Below are 26,034 nucleotides of genomic sequence, written 5' to 3'. Positions count from 1 at the left end.
TCCCTCAGATCAAGTCCGAAACAGTCTTGTGATCACTTCTCCTCTGGCAGTGAAGCGTTCCTCAGCTGGCCAGCAGTGAGCACTCTGGCTGATCCTAATTTTGATAACTAGACTGTTTTGCATCAGCTTTGCATCGTGTAATAAATGAATATCAGGCTTGAGCTAAACAACATTCACATCCAGTAGTAAGACTGTTGCAGCTGTTTGGAGGAAGCAACCAGACTGCAGCGTGTTACCTGGGCAGCACTGACGGTAGATGATTTGTCACTCAGGGCTGTAAAACTCAAAACTCTTGACTTTAGAAAAAATTCTGTGGACTGTTTCGGCTGTTGTCCATCGCACTGCCTTGTGTGGGAAGTCTCACCTATCTGGTAAAATGTCAATTGGTGGTTTCCAAACTTTTTTTGTCATGTTCCCAACTGGAAGCCAAAAAAACAAAAAAAAAAAAACAACTACTACTAATTTATTAACAGATGAAAGCCCTGGGAACATTAACTACATGTTTCTTTTCCATCATTGCTCAGTTTGGGAACCTCTGATAAAAGAATTTGCAAATATTACTTGGCCCAGACCTGAAGTTTTACTTTATGAAATACACAACTGGATATATATCTGGTTAAAATATAAGACAGGATTATTTATAATTAAAATATTGTATACTACATCTTTCTTTCCTCTAACAGAGAAAACGTGGTAATATAATATATTATTATATGTTAATATATAATAATAACATATGCAACAATAACCGCTTCAGCATGTGCTGATTGCATCCACTGTGTTCAGCTACAGCCGGTCTTTCAGAGCCCCGACGATCCTCTGCAGCTGAGAACAGTCTGTATAAGCCACCAGGCCTCCAGCATTAGCCCAGCGGTCGGCTCCTTTACACTCGGTGCGAGGCTGGTGATAGGTCAGTTCTGTGTGGTGATCCTGTGGTCCAGAGCAGGACTCGAGACTCTTAGTCAGGTCCACCACTCCCCCTCCGAGGGCTTGGAGCAGGGCGTGAGGGGCGCAGGAGTCCCATTTGAAGGTGCTGCCCTCCGAGAGGACATAGACGTCCGCCAGGCCCTGAATGACGCACAGGATCTTGTAGCCGGCTCCAGAGGCGTACATCAGCTTGTCAGGGCCACACAGGGAAGACAGGGCTTCCTTTACTACCCGTTTCTCACTGGAGCTCAGAACCACAGAGAGACCTCGCCCCGTTTCAGATCCACCTTTAGGCCGGGACAGTGAGCAGACGTTGACACCGCCGTAGGACACACCCCAGAAATGCTTCCCCCTCCAGCTGTGAATTCAAACAAGCAGCACAACGGAGATAACATGTTACTGCACTGGAGGAAGGATGAAGGGAGGAGGAGGAAGACAAGGAGTCAATGTCAGGTCCCCTGTTTTGTCGCTCCTCGGTCGACCTGGAAGTCATTCCAGTTCGCCATGAAGTACGTCCTAAAACTCTAATTTCTGAGGAGTGAGGACCCTGCCTATAGCTGAGGATACACAAGCTGTTCCTTCACAGAAACCTGTAACAGACGCCCCTGTATAGGAAATCACTTTGCGATTGGCCGCTTCACATTATGGATCAGAGGAAATGACATCTCATGTTTCCTAAAACATGGTTCCCTGGCCTCTTTTTGTGGGCAGGACTAAGACATATGGAAAATACACAAGTGGATGCAATTGGTGGAATTGGAATTGACCAACAGACACCTGATCAAAGATGACTGATAGTTCGACATGAACCTGAGCAGAGCACTCACCAATCAGCAACTATCCACCAAAATCACTTTCTGAGTCAATTCAAGCTGTAAAATTGTCAAGAATTATGTAAAACTTTTTATCCAACCTTGTTTATGCAGTTGTTGCCACGGTTCAGGAGTTTCACCTAAACACAGTTTCACAATTGATCATGTAGGGTGTCTGGTTGGACTCGTCACTGAGCGTTTCTCACTTAATGATTTCCAGACTTCAGTCTCCAAACAAAAACTGAGCTTACAAGATCAGTTCTGGCTGTGTCAGGCTCAGAGAAAGATATACATACGAAAATGACCAGATGAGTGTTTTCATCCTGACAACCCTGATGTTTTACTAGACCAATGTATTTATCTAATCAAACTGTAGACAAAAAAATACTACATGTATTGGAAACACAGATAACCAATGCTGGGAAATGTTCTTTTCTAATGGAACCTAAAACCAGAGGTAAATACACAAAGCCAAAGTTAAGGCAGTCTGATGAATTAACGTGTCATATAAATTAAAGTGAATACAACCTCTGCTGCACACACACTGTTAGTTATTTCAGTGAAGTATCCAGGATTTAGTCCCCCCCTCTTCAGCAGCTGGAAAACACTGTTTGTAGCCAGCAAAGTCTTTGGATTGTTAATTTAGGAGAATATCTTTCTGTGGCTCACGTCCAGCTCTGAAGCTCTCACAGCATGTTTCAGATCCACCCACAGCTTTTCAATAATGTTTAAGTCGGGAAGAATCTTCAGCTGGTCCTTTTTCCAAGTAGTCCATAGTGGACATTCTAGTTCATCCTGTTGTGGAAGCCAACCTCTCTGTTCAGTTCACTGTCTTGACTCACTGCAGGATATTTGCATTTAGAATTTGCTTATATTTAGTGGAACCTATTCTTCCTTCTACCACTGTTTCCCTTGGCTGACACGCACACAGGATATTTCCACTCCCTTGTTTAACAGGTGATAAGCTGCTGTAAAATAAAACTGCAGAGGTTCTGCTAACACTTTAGTGGATGAGCTCAATTTTAACTTCTCAGCACTTGTTTCCAAAATGACTCTGGTTTATCCATTTGCATATTGCAGCTGTTGACCTTTCAGTATAGTAGGGTTCTCTCCTGATGACTCTTCAATGTAGACCTGTTTTTGTAACACTGGCCCATGATGTGAGCTGCAGTGAACTGCTTCCTGCAGTCGTCTGCAGTGGTGTAGGGGTTTCAGGGCAGGATACGGTTTTCATTTCAGATCCTCAGTCAGTCAAGAGGAGGATCATGGTTGTTGAATGTTATAAAGTTTGAAGAGTCAGAGAACTGATGAGGGATTATTTCCTACTGATCCTAATGTTATCTGCCTTATAAGTTCTGTTAAGGCCTGACAACTTCTTGACCATTTTACATCTATAAAGTATAGGTACCATACAATTTGCACAGAGCACCTTAACTTTAAATTGTAAAATGTTTAAGTTCAGTTTTTAAGGTATATGTGCTGCAGGTATATGTGCCACTTCAAAATCCAGAATAGGAAACTTTCCCAGGGGTGAGGTAGAGAAAGAAACGCTGCTGTGTCGATGACACATCATATACTTCTGTTTTTACACTTACCCTCCGTCTGCCGGGTCTTTGCAGTTGAACGGCTGGTTGATGACGCCCATGACGGGCTTGCCTGTGCTGCGAAGGTAAACCCCGATCAGAACCAAAGCACAGTGCAGACCTGAAGGACACAGGTGGCCGTCCTCCAGCACCTCCTCCCGGCCCTCTATGTACTGGCTGGTGGCATCTTAAGTAAAAACATCAGAAATGATCAGTCCTCACCGAGGTCTGAGATGAGTCCTGTTGCTACATTTCTAGGGCGTTACAGCCAAAACGTGGAAAAGGCAGAGCCCCCTATATTGTCACCTATGGGGTCGATCCAGATGCCGAGCTCAGAGGGGGCGAGTGGCACCGCCAGACCGTCCGTGCTGGTGTCGATGGTAGCTGGGTTTTGGTGGATGGCTCGAGCCAGCAGAGACGCCGCTGTGTGGTCATCGTCCAACACCGTGGCCAGCAGCGCCGCGGTCTCCTCCTCTGTAGCGCACACGGTGACCGTCACGCTCTCTCCTAGTGTCACACAGAGTCAGCGAGGCTTTCATTACAAACAAAACAAACGACTTTAAATATGTACACAGTTCAACGTGCTTGAATATTTGAACAGCCGCGCTGATGCTTTGGCTTTATGTCCTGATTATTCTGGATCAAGAATGACACAATCACGACGAGGCACAAAACGCTGATCATCTGTAGTGTGTTAAGTGTGAAGCTGTGACATTACCAAGCCCGTTTTCAAACTTGTTGGACTCTTCTCCATGAATGAAGGAAGCCATTTCAGGGAACTGCACAGAAGAACACAGGACAGAATTAAAAAACTCAACCCAACCAGTTGAGGCAGATGCCGCCTGAGCCTGATTCTGCTGGAGGTTTCTACCATCAAAGGGAGTTTTTCTTCTCCACAGTCACCACGTGCTGCTCATAAGGATTTTTTTTGGATTTCTATGTAAAGATGACTTTATTGTGATGTGGTGCTATACTGAACTGAACTGACAGTCCACTTTTAGTTCATGTGTATAGTCACATATCCTACCTGAGCACCAACGTCATGTCGGATCATCTCCTGGATCACCACATCGGCGAGCGTCTTGAAGTCCTGGACAAACTTCTTGTTCTTGTCGTCTCCGGTCTTCTCCTGCACGAGGAGCTGAAAGAGAGGAGCCTCCTGCCTGCAGACCCGAGCCACGTTAGCCGCTTTCTCAGCCACCTGCAGCAGCAGCCTCAGCAGATCAGCCATGCCTGAACAGGGCGGAGGGAGGAAGGGTTTAGTCAACACAGATGGAAACTGAGTGTGTGTGTGTGAGAAAGAGCAAAAAAGAGATGAGCTAGGTCACACTTACACACACTGAGCTAAGTATAGCCTCAAAATGAAAACAGGGCATTAAAAAAAAAAAAAAAAAAAAAAAAAAGAGTGTGAGGGAGGGATGTGGTTTCAGACCTTTGCATATGAGCAACCACAATATTTCTGCTTTAGTCAAATACAAAGTAAATTTTACAGCTCATGAGCTGCTCCAAAACACTTCCCAAGTAAATATTTCTAAACTGTGCAGAACTTCATAATAATAATGACGATAGAGTGACTGGATAAGGCAGGAGAGACACACAGGCCCATAGTGTGTAGAAATGAGTAGTAAATGACATTACAACACATCAGTGAGTTTACTGGGATGAAAAGTCACACCTCAATGAAAAGCACCAATGTCTCCCCAGCTGTTTGTGTCTGTGACCGACCTCACTACATTGATCTGCGTTAACCGACTAGTCAATAGTGATTGATCGGGTTTAGCTTAGCATTGATAAGCGTACATGAGGACTGTAAATAACTAACGCGCGCACACACGCGCACACACACACACAGTGATGTGGATAAAACCTTACCAAACCCAGGTGTCTCGCTGCTTATTTTCCTGCCGTCTGGCCCTCTCGGTACTTGTGTTTTTTCCTGACCGCCCAGCAGGCAGCACACGGTGATTCAGGCAGGCAGGAATAAAACAGCCGCTATTTGAGCTTCTAATTAGCGCTGCGATCTGTCTGCGCTCGCTTCTTTACGTCAGCGCGAGTTTCCTACCGAGAGGAAGGGCGGACGGTCCTCTCACATCTAGGCCGACAGGCACAAGGTTCAGACAGGAACGAGCACGGCGAGTCGACTCTATAAGGTAAAGACAACAGGAAGCAGAGCGCGTGGTGCGTTCGGGTACAAATAGGAAATTCAACCTTCCTAGGTAGACCCGTCGTTATATATGTTTTATTGTGGTTTGGTGAATACAAACTTTACAAAGAACAAGGCATGTAATTAAAAACCATGAACATATAAAATGTGACCATTAAAAATAAACAATTAAAGTGATTAGTTGTAAATATTAAAAAATAAACCCGAGTTGGTTTTAAATTCACTTATTAGCTGAACAGGCCTCGTTTTAAGTCAAACTAATTAGCATAGTTTTCACAAACATAACAATGAAACCCTTTACAAGCAGAATACCTAAGGTAAAGATTTTACTGTCACTAATCCATTGTTTGGTTTGTGTGTGGGCAAACGTCACAGCCAATCTGTTGTCAGATAAAATATCAAAAGAACTGGAAACAACTGGTTTGACGTGGTATTAGTAATGCTTGCAGTTGACCTAATTTACAGACGAGACTATCGTGTTTTATAGCCGCATAGTTTCCACTGAACTGAGAACAGAAACAGAAACACATTTGTGGATGTGGAAAAAATAAAAATAAGTTTAAAAGCTATAAAGACTGTTTGAAAATCCATGTTAGAATCAATATATTAGCTGTAATCTCTGTTTGGTAAGCATATTCACATTTACTTGGTTATACTGGGTTTTACAGGTACTGAAACTAGTGCAAAGTTGCTAGTTGGTGAAAAAGTTTATCTACAAAAATGAAATAAAGTAAATCTGAGGCAGAAAAAAATACAAATTTGACCTTTGACCAGACCTGTCCTGTTGATGACAAATGAGTAGGCATACTTTTTTATATTTGGCTATGTGGATACCTTATAAAGCTGTTATGAGAAATATTTTCTAGTTTATCTTTTTTAATCAGTGCATACATCATACCCATGGATTAAAGTGTGGATCTTATGTAGATAGTCACCTCATAAAACAGTATGCAAATAATAAACCTGCACATATGCCCGAAGTTACAGTAAGGAAATATATTTTCCATATTCAGTGCAAACATAAAAACTAGGTTTAGTAATCAAGTCCCAGAAATCAACTAGAGACTATAAAGCTGCCCCTGTAGCACAAGTACATATTTGACATTTAAAGGTTTGCAGTGACTGAGCATCCTGCTTTTAAACTGGGTGTGCAGACAGGAGAGTTCAATTCTAACCACATTTGTACTGTAAAGTTCTGAATATATTAATATTTTAACTCTTTACATCACTTTAAAAGTGGAGAGCATCTCAGAAAAAGCAATCTCCAGCTTCTCTTCCTGTAAAATCTTTGACCACTGTTGAGCACTATTCACAATGTAAGAGGAACATTATGTGGCCTGTCATGATGCATCATTGACAACAATTCACTCATTTTATATGGGCTCAGATTTGTTACATTTGTTGTCTTACAACTAAAAACAACAAAGTGTAGCTTAATTGTGTTTGTGCATGTGTAACATAAAGAACTGTTAGTACTAACACTTTTTGTTCCTTTGTTCTCAATGTGTAACTTTACATTTTAAATGATGTGCAACTATAGGCTGTTAAAAATGATTTCTGAACATTACTTCATAAGCTCAAATATTACTTACACTTTTGTGAACCATAGAAGTGTCATGAATGAAAATGCATCAGACGCAAATGTTGCTTTATATCCAATGTGTATACAATTTGCAATTGTTCTACCACCTAAGGTGTTTGAAGTCAGATTTGTTATTGATAACAAAATGTTTATTGAATATATTAGACATAATCAGAGCACACACACACACACACACACACACACACACACGAAAAGGCAAAATTGAGAAACTTGATCATTGTCAAATGACACATTTTAGGGGCAAATGGTTTTTGGTCAATGCCCTGACCACTAATATCCATTAGTAATGCATTATGTAGTGCATGGCAAAAGGAAAGCCTCTGTGAGTTTGATCAATACAGTTTAGTGTCCACAGTGAACTGGGTGAGGCAGTCTACATGCTGCTGGATAAGCGTTCAGTCGTATTTAGGATTCTCACAAGACACCGGGAGCTTCTTAAAATGGAGGTAAGAAAGACTAGAGAGCTGTTTGAGATCAACAGCTTATTTTTAGACATTTAAAATGATAATAGCGTGAACTGATACGCTAAGAATGCATGCACATTTATAAAAATACACAAATGATTATAAAAAATCTATTGTAACATCCTGTGGTAGAAAAGGATATGACTCTTTTGAGAACTGACCTAAATTGTTTGTTGCAGGCCTCAAAGGAGAGTATGTCAGAACTGGAGGGTGGCATGGCCACCATCATTCAAGTGTTTCACAAATACTCAGGTCATAAGTGCAAGCTGAGGAAAGCAGAGCTTAAAGAGCTTATCAACAATGAGATGAGTCATTTCATAATGGTAAGTCATGGAATTGTAAAAACTGGCATATTTGTAGTAGAGATTTCTAAATAGTGGTTTTAATAACTCATGACAACGAGCCTTAATAAATGTGTCATTTGTGTGTGCCACAATTACAATGTGTTATTTTAAAGTTTATACTTGTACATGTTGACTGCACTGGTTACTCTAATGATATTCAGCCAGTTGTCAGTCTGACACTGATCTGCTGTAGCGTGAAATGAATTGGTTCATGTGGGCAATCAGTGTCTCTAGATAATAAATTTGAACTTTACACTTGTCAGAAACACTGATTTCGGTTCTACCTCAGATATATACTGGACTTAAAGCTACCATAGCAAATAAAGTTGTAAATGAAAACTTACATTTTTAAATATTGAGCTTATAGAAATTACAGAATATAAACTAACAATATTCCTGTTCCATTTTCCAACTTCCATCCAATTCTCCCAATTTATTTTTCCATTGTTAAAGACTTTTAGCCTTGTTAAACTGACTGTCCTTTACTTTTCCTGTTGAACAGAAAATTCAAGAGAATGAAACTCTGGACGAGCTCTTTGCTGACCTCGACCAGAACGGAGATCTGGAGATTGACTTTAAAGAGTTTATCACCCTCATCGCCATGGTCACCTCAGCATGCCACGAACTCTTCATCCCAAAATATCACTAGGATAATTAGTTAGCATGTATAGTAATTAGTGATTAACCATTAAAAAACATCCAAGTCCAAAGAAGACAAAATAAAATAAACGTACATTTTAAAAACAAGAAACACAGTAAGTGTCTGAATTTTTTGAAGCAGGAATTACCAGGATGTCTGAGATGATGTTCATCAGTCTGAATAATTGTTCTTTATTTCATTGTTTGTTTGGCATTATAAACATTTTACATTACACATTTTACATTACACAAAATAAAATGCATAATTAACAACTATTGACTACAACAAGGGTGTTGTGTGTAGCACCTGAAACAGAACTCAGTTATGTCATCCAGCAGTAGAGCCACAGCACCAGATCTGCATTTCTGAATAAAAAATTCCAGCCTCATCTGCACTTTGCTAGAAAAGAAAGTATTTTAGACCTGCAAATGTAGATATGTAATATGTCTCGCCTACGGACAAGGTGTATTTAAACCACCTGCTGCACCTGATGTTATAACACCCTGCTGTCTAAAGTTCTGCTAAGCTGAGTTTCCTCCCTTTTGATGGAGTTGGTTGCAGTTGCTGAACTTTATTGAACAGCTCCACCTTGTGGAGCATTTGCAGCCTGCTAAACAGTGAGTTTGTGAGTTAGTAGAATTAGTTTTCCATATCTAAAAACAATGCTGTTCTCTGCATGTTAGACTGGCAGATAAATTCAACCTGTCACAGTCTGGTTTATGACAAGGCATTTTCTATCTCGAGTCCAATTCACTGCAGATTTACTGTCTCAAATTACTTTCCATAAAGTCCAGGATCTTCTTCCAGGCATCTTCCTGGGCAGCAGCATGGGGTGCAGGGTGACCTCCCCATAGAGTGATCACTGCAGGGGTAAAGAAATAAAATAAAACCAGCGTTACAGTCATTATGACTTTTTGTTATAGGACAGCCTTATTATATTTAAGGTTCTAGCAGTTAAAATATAATGAAAAGTATAAAATAGGTTCTGGCTAAACAAACAAAAAAATGCAGCTGTGTGATAGGACTCACATTTTTTTGGTTTGATGCTCCACAGGGAAGCTCTTGAACTTGGTGAGTAAGGCGGTTCAATCAGGTGACCAGCACCAGGGTATGACAAACGAGTCAGCAGCTTGGATTTACCTGCAGCCCTGAGTGTCTCCTCGAGCTGATGACCAATAAATGAGTCTTAGAAAGACAACCCATTATTGTGGATTGAGCCTGTATGGCTACAATATGTACAAGAGCATTGACGTAAAAGAAAATATTTTTAATTTACAGTGAAAGGTGAGTGTGGTCTTGAACCATCAGCCTTAAAATTAAAATTTTTCATTTACTGAAATTAACCGAGACCACATACTGTATAACAAAAAAGTGAATATTTAACCAGTATTTCCTACATAATTACTTAAAAAAAAAAAACCTACCAGGTTTGCGTTTTCGGTGCTAGAAGTGCTCAGGTCATCTTCACCCACTATGTACATTATTGGGCAGGCAAGGTTCTCCATCTGCAAAAACATGAGAAATATTTCTTGATTGGTGTGTACAGTTGTTAAAAGCTAATATCGTGCATATTCTTAATGCGTGTGTACATGTGGGCTGGTTGTGTGGTATTAACATGGCAGAAAAGCTGTTTAGTCTCATATCACCTTCAATATGGTCCCAGGGAAAAAGTTAGTAGGCAGAGAGACATTTCTGAAGCTGACATGGTTTTGATCCTCATATAGCCAATGTGTCTTGTCTCTAAAAGGACACCAATGGAGATTCAGCAGTGTGTAGTAAATGTTTTTGAAGTCCAAGTTGTGCACAGGAAAAGCCATTTTGGGCTGATCTCAGTGTATTACTGTTTAAATTAATAAGGAACTATTGATCTAAAAGACTGTAACGAGTACTTTAGGATACAGTGTGGAAAAGAAGTGAAGAGACCTGTATCTGTAAGTACAATTTACCCATCAAAATCCATGCCTTCTGAATTTGAGATATCAATGGAACCTCCTACTGGACCATTGATACAGATCAAACAGGATGGCTGGAGAGAACATAAACAAATTCCAAAAATCAAGCAAACTTTCTGTTGCTAAACATTGATTATGTACTGATTAAATAAAAACCAGATCAGGTACAGCACAGGGAGCTATGTCTTCATCAAAGTGCAGATTTAGAAATGTACGCCATAGTGAGGACCTTTTGACTTACTTTGACAACAGCCTGAATGGCAAGTCGAAGAGCCAGGAAGACTCCAAATGACAGGCTGATGATCCCAACTCTGTTGGCACAGACCTGATGATGATCTTGAATAAGGTGGAACGCTGACTGTCCAAACAAAACAAATGACACATTTTTGAGGAAAAGACAAAAGCTCTCTAAATAAATGCCATGGGACATGTACACAATACAGAAAATATAGCACAGAATAAATTCAGGCCTGCACTGTGTCCTATTGTACCTTGAAATATGAACCACCAACATTGATGCGCTTTTGTGGGCCAGGTAAATCTTTGTGCCTTGAATAGGCAAGGGACAAAGTTGCATAGCCTCTGGATGCAAGCAGGGCAGAGCGGTATTCTACCAGTCCCCCACCTATTCCCCACAGGTCCAACAAGGCTGGAAATGGACCTGGGCCTGCAGGAAATCAGTAACATAGACACTATTAAAAGTAAACCAGCTTTCCATGTCAGTCATTCACTGAGTGAATGTTTCACATCATCTGCTTACCAGGAGGTAAGAATAATGTTCCTACAACTCCATTATGTCGAATGTCTGTTCTTCTTACGCCTGGTGCCGTGTACCAGCGCTCAGTAGTTACAGCAGCCAGCTCAGTGGCCTGTGCCACGCTGGATGAAACATGGCCCTCCAGTAGGGACAGGTGCACTTTGTATGGAGTTGTTACATTTATTTTTCTCAGTCTGTTAAAAAGATCACAATCAGGAAACATCAGCCGCTGCTGCAATAGAGAGGAACAAATCTGTTTAAGAGTGGAGAGAGCTGGGTGAACTTCACTGTCTTTAGTTCTCAACTAGCTTATTTTCATGACCTACCTCAAACCTTCTCTGGCCCCAGGAGCTGGCTGCAGTCCCCAGAAGAGTCCCATTGGCTCACAGCCCATATATGAACCCCCGACCGAATGATCCCTGCTCACTTTCGGAGGGAAGAACACAGAAGCACGACTGTCTGCTTAACATCTAACTCATTACATTTACGTCTAGTACAAGCAGATTTAATCATGTTAGTTTTACTACTTTTTTGACTTTTTATATTATTTACTACGATAATTAGTCACACTTGAATTACTCTTTTTGCTTTTTTACTGGCTGAAATCACCTTGTAGTATCTGCTGTATATGTTTTTGTTAAATGAGAGCTGAAAACATAAAACTAAATCACAATACATGTATTTTCTTAAAATATAATATAAAATAAGTTAATATGTTTTGTTTTTAATAAGGAATTTACAAAAGCATTATAAGTAATTCAGTGAATATTCAGTGCTACAAAACTATGTGACTCACAGTTGATAGTGCCATCGGCATTTGTATTATAATGGGCGAATGCTTCCCACACATCACCATCCTCACTGCACAATCGTGAACACACTGTAACTGGACAGTGTGAGGGCAGGAAATCCCCTTTAATGATGATCTGTTCATCTACAAGGGCACGGACAGGAGAGGCTGACAGTAAAGGGGCTGGTCTATAACTGCTCCTACACCGAGCTGTCCCTATAATTCATAGAAAAATATACTTATAAACGTTTAAGTATAATAAAAGAAAAAGGCATTATAGGACAGTGTTTTTTGAATACTGAATTACACAGTTGTTATCATTCTGTTGAAAGTATTTCTTCTGCTGACTATGCACTCAGTGTGTGCATAGTGTACCTGCACCAAAGCTATGACAGAGGAAATTTTTAAACATCCTGTATACTCCCCCCACACTCACTGGAAGCCAGAGACACTTTAACTTCAACATGAGGAGTTTTAAGGAATTAGCTCTATTTTTTTAGCATTTAGCATTCAGCACTGGCTACAAGAAGAAGCAAATACTTTTTATCAGACCAGGTGATGACATCCATCACAATCAGCTATTTATGCAAGAAAAGGAAACCTGCAGCACAATGGATCAGCTTTTCTCACAGTCAGAGTAGATTTTACTGGGTCTCCCAGACAAAAACACCCCAAATAACATAACAAATGCCAAATAATATTTTCACTACCTGAATGATGCAAACTTTCCAGCTTCCTGTGTAAGGTGAAGAATTTCCTGATTTCTGGGAGCTGCAGAATTGTTGGCAAACTCATATTTGCTCTGACCAATATGATCTTTCTGTCTGTGCTAAAAAAGAGATGCATGAATTTCAATTTTCATTCAATAAACAATCATTGAAATAAAGTTAGTTAAATATTAAGCCTTACTGTAGTTAAAAGGGTGAACTGCATGTACTGCTGCCAAAACCAAACAAATATGTTACTTATTCAAGCATTTGAAAAACCTGTAAAACCTTGTAAAACCTGTTTTTTTTTAATTCAGAAAGCTCCACAAACCTCTCAAAGAAGTTGATGCCCAAATTGCAGTAGCAGTAGTAGCAGAAGTTGAATGTTTTCTGATACATATATATATGTGCAGTGTTTAGGTCACTTTAAAAACTACTGCAAACACCCGGAATATAGTTGCAGAAGGATATCAAAATAATTTATTTTTATTTCAATATAATTTATTTCGTTCAAGTCCATCTTTAACAGCATAATTTTGGTGATTACATAATAAGGTAAGAGAGCTTTCGTCTCTATGTTGCTCACAGAAAAGTAGTTAATTTACCAGAAAACTGCAATAACAACTCTATGGTGTTTTACTTTGAAAAGTACGCGCTAGCTGTTAAGTTTTCCTTCCTGCTCCTCCACCGTGACTTCCGTGTTGTTATCAAGCTTCGGCCGGTTGGTTACGAGGCCTGGTTGGATATCGTGGTGTTTTATAAACAGCAAACGGCCGAAGGAATTGACCTTGAGCCGTTTCTGACCGAATAGTCAGGTTTGTACCAACTGACCGTGTGTTTGTGACAACTCTTCTTCCGCTGCTTTGAAGACAACAACCAGGCTAACACGTCATTGGTCACCACCTCTGTTATCCCTGATTTAGACAAGACGTCGCTGTTAAATGTCTGTTAACTTGGGTTTTTATGTGTGAATCAACACAAAGTGTCGCAGTGTTTGGGGTTAAATGACTAAAACAGCTAATTGATGTATTCATACGTGACTGGTTTGTGCTAATCGCTGAGGGTTAGCTAACGTTAGTTGACGTTAGCTGTGTGTTGCTAAAGTAATTAGCTAAACAATAGTTCGTATTGCTTAACTATACCGAGAGGAGCCTTCACAAGCCTGTACTGTGATAACATGTAGTGTTACTCAGTTCACTGCGGGGCCAAACCATGTGTCGTGTTTTCATCAGTTTGGTGCAAAGTGTGTTTACACAGCCACAGGCTTGGCTCCTGACGGTAAAACGATGCTTTCAGAAATAATGGCATGGTTTGTTTTTTAAATCAAAGGTATCTGTATCCAAATTGTTGTTTATATTACGAAATACTATTTGTAGATATGTCATTAATGGATTAAATTCAGGAATGTTAACATCAGTCTGTGATCTGCGAACTGCCTCCACTGTACCCTTCCCTGTCTATCAGTATCCTCCCTGCTTTCGAGTTTTATCATTCCACCCACCACGGTTATCTCTTCCCTGATCCTCAAATCCAAACCCTCAACCTGCAAACTTGACCCCCTACCAACCAACCTCGTCAAGCTCTGTCTCCCCTCTCTCCTTCCTCATCTTACCCACATTATTCACACTTCCCTCAGTTCTGGCATCGTACCCCCATCACTCAAGACAGCCATCATCTCACCAATTCTAAAAAAACCTGGTCTCGATCCTGCCGACCTTAACAACTTCCGCCCTATCTCCAATCTCCCGTTCCTCTCCAAAATCCTGGAAAAAGTCGTTCACCACCAGGTCCATACCCACCTTTCGGCCAATAGCCTATACGAACACTTTCAATCTGGCTTCCGCCAACTTCACAGCACTGAAACTGCCCTGGTCAAAATCACCAACGACCTCCTAGTAGCCACAGACTCTGGCCTTGTCTCCATCCTCATCCTCCTTGACCTAACTGCAGCTTTTGACACCATCTCACACAATATTCTCCTCCATCGCCTTGCTTCCATCGGCATAGCCGGCTCGGTCCTCTCATGGTTCACCTCCTACCTATCTGACCGCACCCAGTCCGTCCATCTCCAGAACTTCCACTCCCAGCCCTCAACTGTCAGTTGTGGCGTGCCTCAGGGCTCTGTCCTGGGGCCCCTCCTCTTTATTATTTATCTCCTTCCTCTCGGAAATATCCTCAGGCAACATAACATCAACTTCCACTGTTATGCAGACGACACCCAGCTCTACCTCTCTGCTGCTCCATCTTCTACCCTCCCCCCTCCCTCCCTCCTTACCTGCTTACATAATATCAAATCCTGGTTCACCCATAACTTTTTGAAACTCAACCCTGACAAAACTGAAATTCTCCTCGTGGGCACCAGATCCACCCTTTCTAAAACCAGCACCTTCTCTATTCAAATTGACAACAATACTGTCCTCCCCTCCCCCCAAGTTAAAAGCCTGGGTGTCATCCTAGACGGTACTCTCTCCTTCACTCAGCATATCAATACCACTACCCGGTCGGCCTACTCCCATCTCCGTAACATAAACCGCATCCGTTCCTCACTCACCACCGATAGCACGGCCATACTCATTAACGCCTTTGTCACCTCTCGTTTGGATTACTGTAACTCACTCCTCACTGGTCTACCTCTCAAATCACTTCGCAAACTGCAACTTGTCCAGAACTCTGCTGCCCGAATCATCACCAGAACGCCATCCTCACATCATATCACCCCTGTCCTTAAACAACTTCACTGGCTCCCTGTGTCCTTCCGTATAAACTATAAAATCCTCCTTCTCACCTACAAAGCCCTCCACTCTATTGCCCCACCATACATCACTGAACTACTTCATATCTATTCTCCGCCTCGTCCTCTCCGCTCCTCCAGTTCCACTCTCCTCTGCACCCCTACAGCGCGCCTGGCCACCATGGGCGCTAGATCCTTCAGCCACACAGCGCCCCGCCTTTGGAACATTCTCCCTCATCGCATCCGATCGTCTCCGGACCTATCAACTTTTAAATCATCACTCAAAACATATCTGTTCCGTATAGCGTTTTCCACCTAACTCTCTTAACTTCTCAAAGCAGCCCGTGATGTTCTACCACCCTCTGCCTATTTCATATTGTCTCATACTGTTTCATATTTGTTGTTCTGTCATCTGGGTTTCTGTATTTCAATTTACTTTTACTGTACTTCGCCCACTTCCTAGATACTCCACACTTTTGCCTTTACATTCTCTCCCGCTGTTTATGCATTCTTTTTACTGTTGTTTCAATGCACTCTATGTATATCATGCTGTATGCTTCCTTTTCTATCTGTAAGGTGACCTTGAGACTTTGAAAGGCGCCATGAAATAAAATGTATTATTATTATTATTATTATTCAAAAATCCAGTATCAGTGGGGCTGTAATAGTTTTGCTCAGTATTTGTGTGCTCCATTTCAAAGTTTTACTTTCCAGGTGCAGTAAAAGTTTAATGCACCTGAAATATAAAACACTGAAATGGACAAGATTTTACTGGTATCATTCGTGGCTTATTGATTGAGGAATGGGCAAAGGTACTGTTTGTACTGCTTAAACTAATCATGTTATTTATGTACCAAAGACTCTAGAAAAAAATACCTTAAATTTTTTATTTTCACTTAAAAATTACTAGCTAGTAGAGGCTACATTATATTATTGCCTTTTCTTACAACAGTAAAACGTACTGTGAATTCCAGCACTGAACTTTCCTGGGCTTTTCAGAAACATCCAAATGTGTATTTGGTGCTCTCTTTAGATTTAACACATATGCACTTCTTGCTCATTGTACTTCACAGCAACATAGCCAACTAGGTTATTGGAATAGTGATGACGTTACAGTTAATGTCATATTTCTGTGTAATGATGCTATTGGGCTAAGTGTCTGCAGCCAAGATGTGATTTAGGTTTATGTGTTTCATGAATGTGACTTTTTGTGTTTCAGATTTTGAGATCACACACAGACCATACTGGATGGGCCAGGTGGTAACATCCTCTGGGCCTGTACCTGTGACATCAGTCTGCAATGGCCAGTCACTTCAGAAGCTACATCTGGGACCCTGTCCTCATTGTGTGTCAGATTGTGTTGATGCAGTGCATCTACTACAGCTTCCTGGGCCTGTGGTTGGCTGGAGTGGACAGTCTGGTGCAATCGAGTCGGTCACTGGACCAGATCTTCAGCTATGAAGTAATTTATGTTATATTTCTGTTTGTGTAACCTGTGTTTGTGCCAAAACTTTGCACTGTATTTAAACTTCTACTTTGTTTTGCAGGTCCTTGGTTTTGCAACAGTGCAGGGAAGGCTCTCGATGATGGCATTCATCTTGAACTCTCTGACCTGGTGAGTCATTTCTTCAGTCCTTTCTCTGTACTTTGAAAAAGATGAAAACTATGAAACATCCTAACAAATGCCTGTTGTTTCAACATATCCTGATTCAAGTATTGCAGAGGGCAAGGATTTATTTATATCAGCACAATGGAAGTTAGTCAGTAGGACTAGACATTGTTGAAAAAGCTTATTTCCATTGAATAATAGTGAAAAAAAAAATTTATTCAGATTTGGTGTGTGGAAATTCTTAATCCTGATCATCTTTGCAACCAGAAGAACCTTATTTAAAACACGCCTGATAGCATAAGTTTTCTATCTTGTTAATTCCTAGCGCTCTTGGTCTGTGGTTCTTCATCCGTCGAGGGAAACAGTGTCTGGACTTCACCGTCACTGTGCACTTCTTTCATATGATTGGCTGTTGGATTTATAACGCTCATCTTCCAGCTGCCCTGTCATGGTGGCTCATCAATGTAGCCTGCATGGCATTAATGGCTGTGATTGGAGAGTACTTGTGCATGCGGACTGAGCTCAGAGCCATTCCAGTCAATAGTGGACCCAAATCTAACCTGTGAATCTTTGACACCAAGTTGAAAATCTGAGGATGGTTAACCTTTGATGGACTTGCTTGGAGGAAGTTTTGCCACTGTTAGTAAATGGGATGAAACACGAGGCTCAGAGTACATGTTGGATTGTGATTCATCTCCTCTTCAAACAATGCATCAGATGAACTGATCTATTTATTCATAGCTGTCATTTAAATGTTGGACAGTGTTAACTCTGTAGCATATTTAATATTTTAAGGCTTTTGAAAAGTACACATCACTTTACACCCTTCTCTAAAACAACACTTTTTCTTTGTAATTAAACTTTTCTTAAGGTAGTGCATTAGCATGAGCATCCTATTTGCTCATTTTAGGGTGTATGACACTTTTTCTTTTTTACACCCATAGACACTGACAGCCTCAAAATACTGAGCAAAACAAGCTGAGCAGCTGATGTCAATAACACCAACAACTTTTCTAGTCTTTTTTTTTTTGCGTTGTGTTGAGTTTTTGTGTTGGCAAACATCATGACCATCGATATTATAAGATAGTTTGGATAAACAAAATTAAATGTTCCTGTCACATTTAACTGAATGTGGAGGTGACAGTACGTGAAGTAACCCATCGCAGTTTTCTGTATTTTTTTTTTTGGTGGTAACAAGTTCAGTGTTTAAAAAGTTTTGCTAATGTCTTCTGATGCAAAACAGTCAAACTTGGTGTAAAGCAAAATGTAGAACCTTTTTTTGCTTTATGATCCCAACACATCATTGGTCAGAACTATAAAATCAGGCTTATTTTTACCTTTCTAGTTTAGTTTGTTCCCTTATTTACGTCAGAATGTATAATACAGACAAGGTGACCACTTTGAGGACAGTTTCCAGTTATCTGCTAAGGTCTGACAACAGACTGTTTCCAAAGACACTGTGACAATTTAGGCTGACATGACCTAAAAAGTCCCGAGATGTGCAGCACTCTTCTGGTATAATGTCAGCTTTCTCATTTATGGATGGCTTTTAAAAGTTTATTTAAATGAACTGGTTATTATTTTTAGAGCATTACAGCTTCTGTAACACCTTCTCAGAATTTTTTCATTACGTGTGATGACTGTCATATCAGAATCTTTGCAGTTTTGATAGTGTGAACTATGCAGTAGCTTGTCTCTTTATATATGGTTTAGTTTAATCAGTGCACATATAAAAGGGTAAGACTATGTGTTGTACAGGGTGGTTATGTGCTATTTTTTTCCTCACCGCAGTAACTTTTTGTCAAAGTGCAATGTCATTGAGATCACACAATGATTTTTGGTACAGATTAAACAAACTAGCTATGATGTGATCATTAAGCTGTAAAGGCGCTTGATAGGCGGATTTGGTTACATTTCAGCAAAACCATGTGAACTGTTTTCCCTTTTTTCCAATTTGTGTGTTAAGTTAATTGACAGCTACTAGTAGTTGTAGTTTGGTATTTACAGTACAAATAAGAGTGGCATCAATTTAGCTTTTACCAAGGAAACAAATAAGCATACGTACCAAAATGTTCAGATGTTTCTTGTGTTCATAATCACGACAGCTCAGCTATTATTTTATTTCTTCAGTCAATGGCTGCTCTCAAGGTTTTCACATGCAATGCCACCTTTGTACTTTTTAAAATAAGTTTAATTTTATAATGTATATAATTACAAAAACCTTGACAGATGGACTATTGTTGTGAAAGTCTCTGAACAGAGCCATGTAGGTACCATGGAGAAAAAATAAACCCTGCACATGACTTACTCATCATTACTCTGCAGTGATAATAAAAGTTAATACTTGATCATTTCATTTTTGAACACAATATAAAAACTAAGGAATTGATCCTTTAAAGTAAGCCAAAGACTGTTCAATGGGAAGATTGAAAACAAAACATTATGAACCACTATGCAACCTTATGTTTTTGTCTAACATCATCCAAGTAGCTATGCAGATGTCTGTTTCATGTTTTATGTCTATATCGTCTGCAACACAGAATAAAAAATAAATTGTTGCAGGTTAATATTTGGCCCATAATGTTAAGATTTCACAGAATCTCTCTAAGTGCAAGGTTTAGATTAGTGGCCACATATGCAGATTATTCGGTGCCATTACAGGGGTAGACAGTGTGAACAGAATGGTTGCCAACAATGTCACTGCGCTTGGGGCAGTCACTCTAAACAGTCAGTTCATGTACATTGCACAAGTAGTCCTCGGTCCCAGACTGCACAAGGATTGTAAATGATGTGAGAACGACCATAGGAAGCACTCTCATTCTCTGAGGGGAAAATCAAGTGGTTGGTCTGTAACTTTGTTATGATATCCAGTTCATCCCATTTACATTAATTTGGAGGGTTATGTTGCAGAGAGATGTCAGACAGCTAATGTTTTAAACTCAAAATCCATCCTATGCTACATCATGGAGCTTTGGCTTTCAATACTGTAATTGTACACTGCATATTCCAGTTGTAGACACAGTTTAATATTCTGAGGGTTTGGTCTTTGTGTTGTTTGGCAAAGGTTTAGTAAGCCACAAGTCACAAACAGACACTAAAAATGGTTAAAATGTTCTGGCAATGATCCCAAAAGCCTCCATGCCTGAATCAGAGACAAGAAGCATAACAGAGCCAAGTTCTTACCGAGGACGTTTCTGTCAAAATGTCCCTGTTCTTTCACTCTGTGGAGCTGTTCCAGTTCGAATTCAGTGCTTCTCCTTTCCCTTATCAGGTAGCAGGCCCCACCAGACTCATCATCCACTGCAAGCACTCAATCACTGTATGTCTTGTACGCATCTATTGTCTGTAGACTTGACAGCATGATTTAGCAATTGGAGAGGACAAATTAGACATTTGTGCACATGTTTTATTTATGTTTTCCTTGAAGACACCTGGCACCTTCTGGGCTCCACACAGAAACATCACAGTTAAAATGAACAGATTTTTATTCTCTGTTTTCTCCTCTCTGGATGTAGTGTCTTGGCACTTGCATCAAGGACTTTTGGCACAAAGCAAATACTTATGGGCATATGCTGTTTAATAAAACATGGCCAATTCACATGGGGGCTGGGGGATCTCAGTCAGGGAACTGTAAGTGGAAAAAAATCATAATAATAATTGGCCATTATGCTTCAGATGTCAAAGGCAGCTTTTCTAATGAGGGGAACAGCACGAGTGTGTCTTTGTGTCTTTCCTAAGGTTTTCCACCCTGGGTCCTGATGCCTCATTTTCTCCAACCAGTGCTGGAAGTGTCCAGGTGGAGGGAAACAGATGGGAGACTACTAACGAGGTGAAATATGCCGGTTGCTATTTTCATTACCAACACGGTGCTGCAGGGACGACTAAAAACAGAAACTCTGTAGTAAATGAAAGGCACAGCAGAAGTTTTGTTGCACTGATTAAATGCTCTACCATTTCACTGCTTTCTGCTTCTTGATCTTTACATCATTCCCCTGAAGGTGATGCCCCCCATTTCCCTCTCTCTTTCTCTCTTTCTCACACACACACACACACGCTGTAGATTTTAAACACGGTGCTTTATTATTACAAACACATTACTTTGCCATATATTGCTTTATACAGTTTTGTAAATAGTGTGCTTTTCTGAGTAAACTGGATACTTTGCTTACTTTTCCATTCATAAATTCCTTCCATGTTTAAAATGACTTTAATTTCATATGGTATAATGCTTATGATAACACAATCACTTTCATGCTTTCTTCAACGGCACATGAAGGGATAAGAGTCCTCTTTTATGTGACCGCACATATTGCTCATGCTTTGAGGACATCAAAACTGTATTCTCACCACCAGACACACAGCGGATGGCTTGATGCTGCCACTTGTGAAACATGAAATAAATAGAAACAACTAGAACAAACATGCTAATATAATGGAGGTGTGGGGGCGGGTGGCTAATGGCTGCATAAGAGAAGGTGCTGATACACTGAGGCTCTAGCCTAACTTCATGCACAGATCAATACCATTGTACACTTTGTCCAAGGTGAACACACTGTCCATTTTTCTGAAGCACTGCCACACAACTTGTCATGCATTTGTGATAAAAATAGGTGACAGAAAATATTTAGTATTAGAAATCACCCCTATTTTGATCATGCCGGTCACGATGATGATGACGATGATGATGATCAGTGAAACGTTAATATGCAAATGGTGACCTAAATAATTTGATGCTATTGCTCATTTAGTTTTATTTTGCTCTGAATCGTCACAATTGCAATTTTTGTAAGTGAAATCTAAGCTAAATACTAATTTCATAGTCGTTAAAAGACCATCACTCCTCCTTGAGAGGGAATGATGCCAGTTCTATTGCTACAAACTGTATCACCCCTTTCTACACCAGCTATTAGTTTTGTTACTGCACTTACTTTGACTTCATTAGACTGATTATAGGTATTTAAACTTAATTAAATATTGTTTATAAGTACTAGGCACTAGAATATGATAGACTGTGGAACTGTCACTATACTTCAGAGTCCTCGAAAATCTGATTTCTGTTATATAATCCACTCCTGTGTACTATGACATACTGGGTTTTGGAAGTTGTAGTTATATTCTGTTTACTACAGTTGAGCAAGATATAAGATGTGAAACAACACACACTTTAGATTTTCTTTTTACACACATTAGCAGGTCAGAGGATTGAAGATCGAGCAATAAAGTGAACCAAAGCGTGGGGTGAGCCTCTGATAGAGCGACGGCGAGGTCACAGAAGTGAACGTGTGATGTGGGTGTCACATGACTGTTTTTGGTGTCTTTATAGCAGCCGTGCAACATCAGCCACAGTGGGCTCAAATGTTGTGGGGGGCGGTGAAGAGGTCAAAAGTTTTATACAAGTGCCTTGATTGTCGCTTACACAAACACCACAATTTATAACAGGTTAAAGGGGCATTTCACCTAATGTATAGTGTACGTGAACATCTTCTAGTTGCTAGTTTTGTGGTAGTTCTTTCAAATTAATGTCTGGGTGGGTCATTGTGATGACTAGTAAGGTAACAACAAAGTCAAAAATGACTTCTATTAATTCTGATGATGTTCCCCTTTAAATGTTTACTTGTAATGAAATAACAAATTCTATTATGATGGCAGACATACTTATTAGAGATTAAAATTGGTGTTAAGACAGACCATTGCTCTGAATGAAAGAAACAGCTCAACATTCGGGGAAATGTCTTACTTGCCTTCTTTCTGATAATAATTTATGAGAATAAATATTGCTCTCCTGTCTGTACATTAAATATGAAACAGCCATCAGCCATTTATCTTAGTCTTAGCACAAAACTGGACACAGCTAACCTGGTCCTACCTAAAGGTATCAAAATAGAACTATTTGTGCCTCTAAATCTCACTAACATATTTAATTTGATCTGCTGAGCAGTAAAAAAAACACATGACTTACTGCTTTTATTTGGGGTTACTGTATGTGTAAATCTGTTTCTTGGCTGGCGGCAGCCATGTGCAAAGCTAAGTGACTCTGCTGGTGATAGCTTTATATTTAGCATGCAAACATGAGAGCAGTGTGGATCGTCCCTGCTGTGATGATAAAATCACGATACAGGGAGTGGACACAATATCATAAACACATTATTGTCTTATAATGAAAACTCCATAAAATGACATCAGAGTTGAAAAATTGAACCTTATAATCTTTAGAAATATAGTGTTCAGTGCAGCACTGGTTTGGTTACAGATATTGTGTCTGCTCCTTGTACATTGATAACCCAGAGCCTCAGGTGTCACTGATTTGACTTTGGTCTCACTGTATCTAAAAATCACTAAAATACTTGGAGTGTTTGCTTTAGTCCACCTGGAATGATAAATTGGCAGAAATGTAATTTTCTCCAAAACTCCACCTGTTTCTAGACATAAGCGTAGATGAAGCTGAAGTATTGGAGAGGGTTTCAAATTATTCATCACAGCAAATATTGACTGGCTTGCCACAGCCATCTGTGGCTGTGTCAAAATAATCCCTATTAAAACATTTGTCTCTCTTCAATCCTTGGCTTTAGGCTTGAACTCAGGAGGCCTGAACCCTGGGGAATGTGGGGCCTTCCTATCTCCTCATCCTTGCCACCACCCCTACCCCATCAGTACAGAGGACCAATTCGGCCCTGACAAGATCAGCATCAGTGACAAAGTAAGGGCAGCGAGAGGTGAACTTATGCTGGGAGATGAGCTGGGGCTGCAGAGATCGAACAGACTTCCCTGGAAGCGCATCTTCCTGGAGTCCTGCCTCAGCGTCTCCCAGATGGAGCTGACTTCCTCCTGACAGTCAGACAGCGCTGTGAGGGCGCACGTGTGGAAGGCTTCCCAGTGGCTGTGGCAAACAAACCATCATCAGATCAATGATGCATCTGCCATTTCACTCAGGATTCAGGCTGTCTACAGCATGCAGTCATGCACTGGCTGTCATGGATTAATCTGCCTGCCAATAATCTATCACTCATACGGCTATGGTGGCTTCAAGAAAGTCAAACTGAGCTTTAATTACCATGGCAACTGCATCAGACACTGAAACAATATCACAGATGATCTTGCAAGTGGGCAATTTTCAACAGAAGGCTTGTGTGCAAATCTTTGTCTTCAACACACTGTGCTGGGGTTGTAGAGTGCATACAGTAACAATGACAAAAACGTCCCTAGAATTTCATTACTGCTGCAGCAAAGTCATAAATTATTTAGTACAACAGCTCAGTGTCTCAGCACCATTCATTTCTCTATTCACCCCCTGAGATTATAGCATCTGCTTTTTCTCTCCTGTATTTTGTCAGGAGATGCACATCTCACACTTTGTCTGTATTATTTCACACAGTCACACACACAGTTTCACACCAATTGAATTGAAAGACAATTTGTACAAAGGTACAGATCAGTGGATTTTAATGAAGCTTTGTACTCCAACCCATTGCCACAGTGAGTTTGCCTTTTAGTTCTGGTTGTTGTTTGCTTCAACTCAAAATCTACAGACCTGATTTGATGCATAGAACAGAGTTTGTTTTGTGCTGTTCACACAACCTCTAGCTGGTAAAGGTCTTCTCACCTGCACACTGCTGCCACTCCCCTCTCACTGGTCACATTCTCCTGATAGTTATCCATGCTCTCTCCCAGCTCCAGGACACAGTCAGAAAAGTCCTTGTAAATGTTCTCACACTTCACATCTGCAGAGTCTCCTGACACCACGGGGGACAGGAAAACTGCTAAACAGACAGGGGAGACGGCGTATTTGACCAGACTTGTTATGTCTACACTATTTCCTTCAAACAGGCAAGTTTAAAAGCTTAACCGGTCCATACGCCCACAAGAATAGCACAAGCAAAGTTACCAAATGCATTAGTTGTTTGTTTTAAACATGGATTCAATTAACAGTCTTTTTAGGGTTTTGGACCATTTGGCACTTTTTATGTGTGAAAAAGTTTCAATCTGGCTTCTCTTCCTGTGCCATGTCCTCGCCAAATCTGCCAACAGTCAACTTTGGCACAAAACGTATTATCCATTCAATTCCTCATATAAAATATAAGATATGGCATAAAGGCAAGAAATGAGCAAATATGTTTAACATGCATTTGAACTTTACTTTGAGCAGATGTCAGTGGGAGGCAGGCTGTGAGACAAGTTACCACAGAGAACACATGCATACTTCACATAGGGTGTCATGCTATTTGTCATTTTACACAGTGACATGTCGACACAACACTCTGTAAAAAGACATTATATCAAAACACTGCACACTAGAAAAGTGGACTTTATTTATGGCTTAGTTTCATTTTTTGGCTGCTAGCATTCATGGCCAAAAGCTCGCCCAGGACCACCCCAGTATAGACACCCAGCAGCTGTAGTCGATGGGTTGCACTATGAGCTGCTGACCACGGTACAGATCTTATAACCATCATGCAACACTGAGGTGAGAAATAAAAAAACTACAATCAGGGAGATAAATCGACGCAAAGCGGCCAAACAGTCTGACTGACACACAGAAATGTAACATAAAAGCAGAGGGAAGCTGGACATATCTTACCCAAGGCAAACGCAAGGATCCCTCCGATCTTCGCCGACATGAAAAATCCCATATCATGCCATTTCAAGCCGAGCGGAGGGCGCGGGATGCTGCCGGGGCACTCATGACCAGGATTAAACACGACGCTGAGTCAGACGGGGCTGATTAGCTGCACATTATTAAAGCGTGTCGGTGAGTGTCAGTGGTTAATCGGCGGTGAGCACTTGCTGGGTGTGTATGCACAGTCCCTCCCTGGTACCGGCCGACTGCTGACGTTACCTGCGCCCCGGAGCGCGCTGAGCTCATCTTCCCCCTCAGCACCGGACAGCTCTCACCTCCCCGAGCAGGAACCACCGCACAACCTTCACGCAACACTCACACAACACGGCCAGGACTC

General features: G+C 40.7%; 5 protein-coding genes across 11 annotated transcripts; 2 read left to right on the top strand and 3 right to left on the bottom strand.

Annotated features, from left to right (window-relative positions):
• Positions 1-445: 445 nt before the first annotated feature.
• inpp1 (inositol polyphosphate-1-phosphatase) lies at positions 446-5,468 on the bottom strand. Its single transcript, XM_026306567.2, has 6 exons — positions 5,195-5,468; positions 4,350-4,555; positions 4,041-4,101; positions 3,629-3,829; positions 3,335-3,509; positions 446-1,285 (listed from the first exon to the last, which is right to left on the bottom strand). Exons 2-6 carry the CDS (start codon positions 4,551-4,553, stop codon positions 787-789), a joined length of 1,140 nt encoding a protein of 379 aa, XP_026162352.1. The 5' UTR covers positions 4,554-4,555; positions 5,195-5,468; the 3' UTR covers positions 446-786.
• Positions 5,469-7,692: 2,224 nt separating this feature from the next.
• On the top strand, positions 7,693-8,585 carry LOC113131057 (protein S100-B-like). Its single transcript, XM_026308109.1, has 2 exons — positions 7,693-7,876; positions 8,400-8,585. The coding sequence occupies exons 1-2, from the start codon at positions 7,694-7,696 to the stop codon at positions 8,544-8,546; spliced, it is 330 nt and encodes a 109-aa protein (XP_026163894.1). The 5' UTR covers position 7,693; the 3' UTR covers positions 8,547-8,585.
• A 122-nt stretch (positions 8,586-8,707) lies between these two features.
• LOC113131056 (bile acid-CoA:amino acid N-acyltransferase-like) lies at positions 8,708-13,164 on the bottom strand. 6 transcript variants are annotated; one of them, XR_003295751.2, is made up of 13 exons: positions 13,075-13,164; positions 12,946-12,975; positions 12,747-12,865; positions 12,043-12,252; positions 11,573-11,672; positions 11,250-11,440; positions 10,981-11,156; positions 10,731-10,847; positions 10,484-10,563; positions 10,184-10,277; positions 9,962-10,042; positions 9,567-9,722; positions 8,708-9,399 (listed from the first exon to the last, which is right to left on the bottom strand). XR_003295751.2 is itself a non-coding variant. In XM_026308105.1 (13 exons), the coding sequence occupies exons 3-13, from the start codon at positions 12,829-12,831 to the stop codon at positions 9,299-9,301; spliced, it is 1,299 nt and encodes a 432-aa protein (XP_026163890.1). In that variant the 5' UTR covers positions 12,832-12,865; positions 12,946-12,975; positions 13,075-13,164; the 3' UTR covers positions 8,708-9,298. The 6 variants fall into 6 exon arrangements, 5 of the variants coding, with proteins under 5 accessions (XP_026163890.1, XP_026163888.1, XP_026163889.1 ...); XM_026308105.1 differs by having other exon boundaries at positions 9,567-9,702; positions 12,043-12,180; XM_026308103.2 differs by having other exon boundaries at positions 9,567-9,702; positions 13,075-13,157.
• A 261-nt stretch (positions 13,165-13,425) lies between these two features.
• sys1 (SYS1 golgi trafficking protein) lies at positions 13,426-23,787 on the top strand. Of its 2 annotated transcripts, XM_026307846.1 has the most exons (5): positions 13,426-13,558; positions 16,694-16,936; positions 17,022-17,089; positions 20,822-20,912; positions 23,653-23,787. In XM_026307846.1, exons 2-5 carry the CDS (start codon positions 16,775-16,777, stop codon positions 23,656-23,658), a joined length of 327 nt encoding a protein of 108 aa, XP_026163631.1. In that variant the 5' UTR covers positions 13,426-13,558; positions 16,694-16,774; the 3' UTR covers positions 23,659-23,787. The 2 variants fall into 2 exon arrangements, with proteins under 2 accessions (XP_026163631.1, XP_026163630.1); XM_026307845.1 differs by lacking the exons at positions 20,822-20,912; positions 23,653-23,787 and adding an exon at positions 17,409-19,439.
• On the bottom strand, positions 23,601-25,752 carry LOC113130880 (neuritin-like). Its single transcript, XM_026307847.2, has 3 exons — positions 25,659-25,752; positions 24,684-24,837; positions 23,601-23,960 (listed from the first exon to the last, which is right to left on the bottom strand). The coding sequence occupies exons 1-3, from the start codon at positions 25,708-25,710 to the stop codon at positions 23,723-23,725; spliced, it is 444 nt and encodes a 147-aa protein (XP_026163632.1). The 5' UTR covers positions 25,711-25,752; the 3' UTR covers positions 23,601-23,722.
• Positions 25,753-26,034: the final 282 nt, after the last annotated feature.

This window comes from Mastacembelus armatus, chromosome 5 (assembly GCF_900324485.2).
Source record: "Mastacembelus armatus chromosome 5, fMasArm1.2, whole genome shotgun sequence".
In the NCBI taxonomy this organism is placed as follows: Eukaryota; Metazoa; Chordata; class Actinopteri; order Synbranchiformes; family Mastacembelidae; genus Mastacembelus; species Mastacembelus armatus.
The sequence above is the reverse complement of the archived record's forward strand: the minus strand, read 5'-3'. Positions and strand labels throughout refer to the sequence as shown.